Source organism: Sapajus apella, unplaced genomic scaffold (assembly GCF_009761245.1).
Source record: "Sapajus apella isolate SASKATOON/1434 unplaced genomic scaffold, GSC_monkey_1.0 scaffold294, whole genome shotgun sequence".
In the NCBI taxonomy this organism is placed as follows: Eukaryota; Metazoa; Chordata; class Mammalia; order Primates; family Cebidae; genus Sapajus; species Sapajus apella.
Window position 1 is genome coordinate 119,986 of NW_022437234.1, and position 9,324 is coordinate 129,309.

The 9,324-nt window shown below is 50.6% G+C and overlaps 1 protein-coding gene across 5 annotated transcripts in view; it reads right to left on the bottom strand.

Moving 5' to 3' along the window:
• The window catches only part of LOC116545586 (whirlin), a 104,926-nt gene extending 96,072 nt beyond the window's left edge, over positions 1–8,854 (bottom strand). For all 5 annotated transcript variants that reach the window (XM_032272125.1, XM_032272124.1, XM_032272123.1 and 2 more), the window contains exon 1: positions 7,542–8,854. In XM_032272125.1, the coding sequence (XP_032128016.1) occupies positions 7,542–8,159 (618 nt within the window). In that variant the 5' untranslated portion in view covers positions 8,160–8,854. The remainder of the gene's footprint in view (positions 1–7,541) is intronic.
• Positions 8,855–9,324: the final 470 nt, after the last annotated feature.

Consider the following 9,324-nt stretch of genomic DNA (forward strand, 5'->3'; position numbering starts at 1 on the left):
ATCTTTTTTTTTTTTTTAAATACCATTTTACTCTGTACTTCCCTGCAGCCTACAGCTTTAGAATCCAGGAAAGAGGACATTTGGGGACTTGTTTGTGGAAGGCTGATATATTTGCTTTGCATTCAAAGTTGAGAGGATGCTAATATTAGGAAACTCAGGTAGAGAGAAAAAATCACGATGAAATTGGTTGCTAACTGAAGCAAAGCCACAGCCAGTTTAGCAAAAGGAACACAAATTCTCAATTGGGGAAGGAAGCAAAGGTGCTGGGATTAAAAAAGGAAGAAAAAATAAATCCATTTATGCATACCCAGAGAATAAAGCAGCTTTTAAGAATACATGCGGCTACTGGAAACTTGGCCTTCACCCAAAATGCTGGGCTTCTAGAAACCTGAACGGTTTTTGTTTTTTCAAAAGAAAGAAAGAAAGAGACCCAAAAGCCAGAAGATATATCTCACCCAAAATTGGTTCATTGATTGCTTCAGAATGCATAAATGATTCTATTTTGGAATCACTGACACAATCAGGCTGCTGAAATAACCCACTTCTGGGGATGTGGTTTGAAAATTAAGAGCAAAGTGACAAATGAACCAGCTGAAAGGGTTTTGTACCATGGATCTGGGCTTCAGGGGATGAGAAAAGCCACTGAGTATCCAGGCACAGACCACTTTTTTTTTTAAAGGCCTTACACTCAAATAGCAGAGAGTTCTAAATGTAGTCACATCTAGTAGTCATTTGACCCCCACAGCCACCCAGGAAGGAGGCAGGTGGGAGGTAGCTATGCCCATTTCACAGCTCCAGAGACTGAGGTTCAGAGATGTCATGTGAACTGCCCATGGCCACACAGCGTGGTGGTAACGCAAATACTGCAGTCTGTGGCTTTTTTCAATGTTTTTATCTAGCACCCACAACGTTGCCACACACCACGCCGACTTCCTTCAGATCCCCCTCTCAGAAGCTGGGGAATTCTGAACTCACTAATGCTGGATTAGGAGCAAGATCATTCCATTTATTTGGCAAATATTCATTTACTTATTAAAGCACCTACTGTGTGCCAAGAGCTGGGGATATGTGAATGAGCAAGGCAGGTCAAATCTTGGTTATCCTGAAGCAAACCTGTAATGGGGGAGGCAGACCATAAACAGACATAAAGAAATGTCCTTTTAGTAGAGACAAATGGGCTGCAGGCAATTAAAGCCAGGTCAAAGGATAGAGGAGTGGGCAGGTGGGGTGCTACCTCACAGAGGGTGGCAGGGATGCAGAAGTATGAGAACGTCATTGCGCTTTAAATGCTGGGTGACCTGTGGCCACGGATGGGTCTATATCCCCCAAGGACAGAGGTCACGTCCTGTTCATCTCTGATGTCCAAGTATCAGCCACAGGGCTGTGTGTGGTAAGCACTGCTCAGAGAATGTGTGGTCGCATGGCTCTACCCAATGATGGAACAGGCTGAAATACACCACTCTCCCTTGATATGTAAGTCTCAGACTCCTTCACCTAGTAAAGAGAAGTTTCTGGGTGGTTCTTTTTCTTTCTTTCTTTCTTTTTTGTTTTTTTGAGATAGAATCTCACTCTGACACCAGGCTGAAGTGCAGTGGCACAATCTCTGCTCACTGCAACCTCTGCCTCCCAGTTCAAGTGATTCTTCCACCTCAGCCTCCCAAGTAGCTGGGACTACAGGCACATGCCACCACGCCTGGCTAATTTTTGTATTTTTTTTAGTAGAGACAGGGTTTCACCATGTTGGTCAGGATGGTCACGATCTCTTGACCTCATGATCCGCCCACCTTGGCCTCCCAAAGTGCTGGGATTACAGGTGTGGGCCACCACGTCCAGCTAATTTTTGTATTTTTAATAGAGACAGGGTTTCACCATGTTGGTCAGGCTGGTCTCGAACTTTTGACCTTGTGATCTGCCCGCCTTGGCCTCCCAAAGTCCTGGGATTACAGGCGTGAGCCACCGTGCCCGGCCTCGGGGTGGTTAAAAGGCCCCCAAATGTCAAACACAACATGTGACATCTGCCATGCTTTCTAGTAGGGGGACTGGCTGGTGTTCTCTTCCAGGAGACTGACTACAAAACCTTTGGGCTGGGTTCCAGGCAGGGAGGCCACTTGGTTCCCAATTCCAATGCGGACCTTGAGCTCCCCTGTTCCATGTCCTTGAGCATGACCCTTCTTACCTGCCTGCCTCCCCTGGGGAAGAGGAAAGGGAAGAGGAAGGACAGAGCACCCAGCACATAGTAGGTACTCATTAATGGCAGTCTCCCCTGTTCCCAACAGGCTTCCACTAAAGCAAGGTTACAGTGCAAGTGCAATGTAAATGACATACTTTAGGTGACAATGATGTGTCAACGCAGGATCATCAATTGTTGATAATGGGGGAGGCTAGCATGTGTCTAGCGTTTGGGAAATCTCTGTATCTTCTGCTCAATTTTGCTGTGAACCTAAAACCGCTCTAAAAAAGACAGTCTATTGAAAAATAAATAAATAACCACAAGTGCACTGGCCCCATGGTGCTGCTTCCTGCAGCTGACACCAGGAACGCACGGAAAAAGAATGGAGAGAGCATTTGATTCCTATTCTCAGTACCCTTCCGCTTGCCAGGCTTTAAAAGTAAAAGGCCAATGTTAGCAGCACAAAAATCTTAAAAATCACCCCTACCTTGGGGCACAATTAGAAGTCTGTGTGAGTTAAGAGTTAATATCAGATTCTTCCTCAGCAGTTTAAAAAAGAAAAAAGGTCAGTTTTGAAAGATCTGCATTTCAGCCTCCAGCTACCCCCAGCCATTTAAGGTCATTCTTTCAAATCAGATTCTCTGGTCCTGGCTGAGGATTACTCTGGGGTCCCTGAGAAGTGTAAACTCAAAGCTTCTCTTCCAGGTCATAAAAGAGCCTTGCTAGAAATCACCAGTTGGAGCCTAATCTCCTAAGAACGCCTGCTTCAGTGCAAAGCCCTGTGCAGGATGGAGGGGGGATTATGACTCTGAGGAGACTGTACATGTGCTTCAAGCTTGAGCAGACAGGCACACGAGCGAGGGGCTGCAGCTACTCACAGGTGCGGGCCGGCTGTGTACTGCGGGTGCGGCTGACAGCAGGCACACACACAATCCCATTGGTTGGTGCAGGGGGAAGGGTTAAAGGATCACACTTATCTTTGCAGCTCCATCCAAATGATGAATCAATGGCAAGTAATAAACAACACTGGGTTTATCAGCAGAGGGAAATGACAGGAAAACAAGACACTAGTGCTGGTGTGGTTCTCTATCTCTTTCATGTCCAGCTTCAAGTCAGGAGGAAAGAGTCTTCTATAAAAACACTGATTCTTTTTTATTTTTAAAGGGCATTCTCTTCCACCCTACAAAATGCTTTTTTGATTTAAACAGATGAAAAAGGATTTAGTCCTACCTAGGCATCATCATTTTCTAAAACCTTGAGTGTCAGCTTGAGCCAGCTAAATACACAAGAAACGGAGTCTCTCAATGTACTGCATCACACTCTGGATATGCAGCGGCCGCGAATCTACTCAATAATGGGCTTATTAATAAGTGAGCTATTCCACATGTCACTGCTGGCAGGACTCACAGGACCCAAGCGTGAAAGCAGGGCCAGGGGAAAGTCTGCGCACGCCGTGGTGCCATGGTTTCCAAATTGGAACACAGGAACGAGACCAGGGGGAGAACCGACATTTCAGACACAGAGTTGGAAGTGGTAATAATTTGTAATGGCTTCAGCTAACCATGCACAATGGAAAAAGGACAATTGTGTCGTTCAGAACGTACTGGACCAAATATAATGTCTTTTATTAATATGGACAGATTCTTTTCAGGCTATTATGCAAAGGGAGGGAGGGTGTGATCATTCTAATTAAAGTACCAGCAACATTTTTTAACTTCTGGAATATTTCAAATTCTAATATGCTCCTTGAATTTGCCCATGGGGGTGCTGAGGCCATAAGGAAGCTATTTATTTTTTATTGAGATAAAACACACACACATACGCATATCCCAGCAGTACCTGGATACCCTGTGTTCTGCTACCCACACAACCAGGGGATTCAGAAAGCAAGTGAGCAAGTGAATTTGATTTTGAATGCTCCCAGGGCAGCGCTATTTGTGCCAGAATCCTATTGTTTCCTCATTTGCTCTGGAATAGCACCAGGGTTGGTGTTCATGGGTCAAGAGACAGCAGTCAAGCTCCCGTCAGTACGGTGTATAACCCATCAATTTCCTGATTTAGTAGGCTGCCACACAAGAGTGCCAAGATTCTCATCTCCCAATCCTTAGCCAACTTTCCTGATTCTGCCTTAAATGAAAGCAATTTCAAAAGAACAAGAAAACATCAGATTAGACATTCTAAATGCCTCTGTGTAGCACATACCAAGCAAATCACATCTAAGCTGGAAGGGATTTGGACAGCTCCTGGCCCATCCATCCTGGAATACAGAGACGGGCAATGACTTGCCCAAGGTCACATAGCAAGTGTGCTGCAGGGCCTAAGGCAGCATCCCTGGTCTGTGGACTCTTTGGCCAACTTATCAAGCACATCTGGCTGAAAACCTTTGAAAGATCTACTTTTTTATTATTATGAGTCTGGCTCCTGTTCATTCAAGATACCGATTTTTTTTTTTCAAAAATCAAACATTTCAACATAATTTCAAATAGTAAATGGGTTTGCCTTATCTGGACCTGTCACTGCTGATTTCACAAATGGGTTTCAAGAGAGGGATGGAGGCCCCAATGGATATAGGATCAAATCCTCACTGAACTGCTTCAGGTAATAATGGATGCTTGATTTATCAGAAAGAGAAGTGGAAAAAACTTTGCTCGACCCACTCTTTAAAAGCTGCAACACTCCCTTTTCATAAACTTTTAGGTAACTTGATTCCTAAAAATTTAATTTTTAACACACACTCACTCACTCACTCTCTCTCAATCTCTCTGTTTGGGAAGCCCAGAAGATCTCCTCCCCCTCATCCCACCTTCCATCGCAGGAAAACAAAGATTGTTAAGATTAAAAACACATCTACTAAATGCAGTGTGGTATCTTAGAACAAAATAAGGATGTAGGCAGAAAAACTGGTGAAATTTGAATAAAGTCTGAAGTCCAGTTAACGGTAATGTACCTTTACCATAAAATCCCCGACACGGTGACTTGCAGCACTGCAGTTTACAAATAACGGATCCCCGTAGAGAAATCCTGGTTAAGCGCAGTCTCTGCCTAGTAGAAAAGCTGAGGCCTCTTTTGGCTTTCACTTAAGGGACTTTTCGCTCTTAATGTTGTGGAAATGTGTCAACGGTTCTCCAGGCGGTCTTTTAAACTGTCCCTGAAACTACACAAGGAGTGCCCTGGAGTGCCCTGGCCTCAGGGACTAAGTTCCGCCTCCTCCGTTTTAAATTCCACCCACCAAAGAAAAGTCTGTCCTCTTTCCCCGTGGAGTGTTAATGTAACACAAAGCAGCTGTCCATGTTGCCTGTTGTTTCTGAAGGGTCCAAAGGGGTCCATGGCAGGCAGGTTATGTGTCCCATCATGGCTTGAAGAAGGGTGACCCTGGGGCAAGAGCTCATTTTGCCAGTGCAGCCACCTCTGATGGGAAAATGACAGTCAGACATAGAGCCGCTGGGCTCGCACAGCCTCCTGCGCCACAGGCTCCCACACTTCAAGGACAGCCCTGCTCCTATCGACCTCTCCCTTGCCAGCATGGGCTCATTCTCAGGCTTCAAAAACTATCACATGGAGAGTTTCGGTTTTACTCTGGAAGCAGCAAGAGTAAATAAACGAGCTAAAGGCCAGTGCTGCTCTGAGCCACAGTTTAACAGCACCATGGTATTGTTGAGGGAGGTTCAGAGAGAAGATCTGGAGCCGGATCAACGAAGTGGTGGAGGGGTGGAGGCAGGGGTGGCAGGCGGGGAGCACTGCTGGTAAACTGAAACTCACAGCCAAGCAGCTTGACCCTTATGGCACGGCTGAGTCAGGGGTGCAAATTGAAGGGACAGTCTGTGTTTTGTGGGCCCAAGGTAACTTACAGCCTTTCTAAAGCCTATCACCTTATCACCCTGCGACTGTTAAGTTACCCAAGTCTTTTTAAATTGCCACTTAAATTGAATCCACATTTATAAATGACCATTTGCATCAAGTATCTTTAGTGCATAAATTTATCATCTGGGAACTCCAGATCTTTTTGGGCCAAGGCTAATGGACTACTTCTGCATACATACATGGAATGCTCAACAAAGGGAAAAGGCTGACATGGGGGAAGAGGAATTGTTGCATGGAAACTCAAAATGAGCTTCACCCACTGCACCCTGGAGCAGTATAAACCGATTGGCCTTTTTCCAGAAGCTGCAAGGAAGTTTCCGAAAGCCTCAAGGGGTTGATGGGCTGGGAAGCAAATGAGGGAAGCCAACATCAGGTGCACAGCCAGAGCGCCAGCTCAAGACTCACCTGGAGACAGGTCACTGAACGACACTCAGGAGGATGTAACCGTGGCCTGTGCTGCCTAGGAGCTCCCCAGTAGCCAGCAGGCCCTCAGCAGGAGTTCAAAACACCTACACTGGGCGGGGAGTAGGGGGTTTACAGGCCAATCCAACCCCTGAGAAGCACTTCTCTGCAGAAGCAGAGCAGGTGTTATTATCCCTTTTCCCCAAACTCTTTACTTCTTGCACATAAAGGGGGTGGGGGAAGAGGAAAGGGGGGAAAATGCCTTCAAGGGATCCTGGAATCCACCCTGGACCCAACACTACCCATCATACTCCAACTGGTTTTCAGTAGCCCTGGGCTGTGAGATCCGAAAGCACAAACACTCCTTTAAAAAGCATGATTAAATCCCTGGAAGCTTGTGATGAGGTTATTTTTCTCAATTAACAGACCGCAGAGAGGACAAATAATCTCAGGGGCTGGAGAATTTATTTTTGACATTCAGGCAGGAATCTCATTTTCAAAAAGGTTAGGGAGCACTTATCTGGTCCAGTGGCACCATCTTCCAAGTGGAGAACAAGGGGTCCTGAGAGGGCAAGTGACTTGTTCCAGGATACACAGCCCGGTCCACAAACAGCGGGGTCAAGCCAGAGCGCTGTGGATCACACAAACGGCCTCTTCAGGCCACTTAAGAGCTAACAAAACTTTCTTTCAGGGGAAAAAACCTACAGAATGGCAGCAGCAAAGGCCACCTAATGATGCCACGCAGACCTTTTCTCTCTTTTAATGCTCACACGAATCCACAGCCCTTTTCACACACTGTAACCATACATTTGCTCAAGTATTTCATACTATCACCAGCAGTAGCCTTTAAGCCTCACGAAGGCAAGGGCCATGTCTGTTGTGCATCACTACATTCCCAGTGCCTGACAGCTATTTGCTCTGCAAGCTATATATTCCTGTTTTAAAGTATTAAAAAAAAAAAAAAAAAAAGAAAAAAAAGAAACAAATGTTCTCCACAGCCCAGAAAGGCCAAGTGATTTGCCTAAGGACACACAGCACGTAGTTACTGAAGAAGCTGTGCCACCCTGTCCATACTCTGCCCATACTCCTCTCCAAACCACAGCCTTACCTTGACGGCCTCTGCGTGGGTCACCCGGGCCAGGGATTTGTCGTTGACGCGCAGAATCTGGTCCCCGACACGCAATCCTTCCTTCTCAGCTAGAGATTCTGGTTCCACGAGCGACACGTAGATGCCCACGCCGTGCTCCGAGCCCCCACGGATGCTGAAGCCCAAGCCCTCGTGGGCCTTGGCACGCCGCAAACTCACCAGGCGCACCTCCCCGGGCCCAGCGCCGTCGGGGCCACCCCAGGCTGGCTGCCTGTAGGGGGTGGTGGCGGGCAGGTAGAGGCCCTCGGCCGTGTACTGGTCGAAGAGCAGCTGGTCGGAGCGCGGGATGACCAGACGCAGCATGGGCAGCAGGCGCCGCTTGACGGGGCTGTCCAGCAGCACGCGCAGGGTGCGCACCAGGTCGAAGACGTTGCGGCGCGCGTGGTACGCGTTCAGGCAGTGCGTGAACTGCTCCCGCTCCGCCTCGCTCAGCAGCGCGGTCAGCGCCTGGTGCAGCTGGCGCACGTTGGCAGACAGCAGCCGCAGCCCCGCGCCCCCGCCGCCGCCCGCCCCGGCCGCCGAGCCCAGCGAGCCGGTGGAGGACGAGCTCACCGACAGGCCGTCCAGCGGCGCGTTCATCTCCCCGCTGAGGCCCGGCCAGGCTCGGGGCGCGCGCCGGGGGGAGGAGGGTGGCGCTGCCCTCGCGGGCACCGGCACGACAGCTGGATCCCCGGGAGCGCGGAGACGACGGCTGGAGCCCGGGTTTGGGGAGCACGGGCACAGTGGCTGGATCCTAGGGGATCGCGGAGACCGCTGCTAGAGTCCGGAGGCGCGAAGACGGCGGGGGTCGCGAACCTGGAATCTGCTGGGGAACGCGCAGACGTCGGCGGGTTCCTGGGCCACGCGGCAGTTGGCTGCTGGGGCCCGGAGGTCGCGGAGACTGCGGCTGGAGTCCGGGGGGCGCGGAGTCAGCAGCTACATCCCGGAGGGCACGGAGACCACGGGTGGCTGGAGTCGGGGGGCGCCGCCAAGCTGACCTGACCGCCCCGTCACACCATGCCCGGGGCTCCCCCAGCCGGGCCGCCCGTTCCTCACGGGCTGGGGGACCCCAAAGTCAGAAGTTGGGGCGGGGGGCGCTCTAGTCCCAGAGCAGTCCGGGGAGTCGTAGGCGGTGGAGCCGCGCGGGCGTCCGGCAAGGGGTGCGCGGCATGTCCGGGGCAGCCCCGGGTTACAGCCGCCCGGGGGCCTCCGCGCCCCTGCACCGCCCGGGCGCAGACACAGCCGAGCGGCCGCGAGCCGAGACTTTGCGAACTGTTGAGCCGCCGGGCCGAGTATTCCAGCGAGTTCCGACGCCGCCGCGCCGCGCGCCCGGCCGGGCCCCGCCCCCGCCCCGCCTCCTGCCCGCCCCCTCCCCCCGGGCTCCTCAGGAAATGACGTCCCGCCTGGTGCGCCTGGCCGTTGCCTGGAGACGGGGTGAAACAGTCCAGCCCCAGGGAAGAAAGGGGCGAACGCCGGGGTAGGGGCGGGAGGAGCCCCCGCGTCCCCGATCCCACGGGCAGAGCGGGGAGCGGGGCTCAAAAAAACAGCGCTTTTCGGCGGTGGCAGCGAGCGCCGGCACCGGGATGGCTTTGGAGCAATTAGCTCGCTAATTCACAATTAGGGGGACACCGCCAAGTTTGTGTTTGTTTGGTTTTTGCTTCTAAAATATTGGGCACCTCGGTCTCGGTTTTCTTCCTTACAATGTGGCGCCCCCCTCCTGCACGCGCACTGCCACGACAAGTTCAGGGGTTTAGGTGGACGGTCG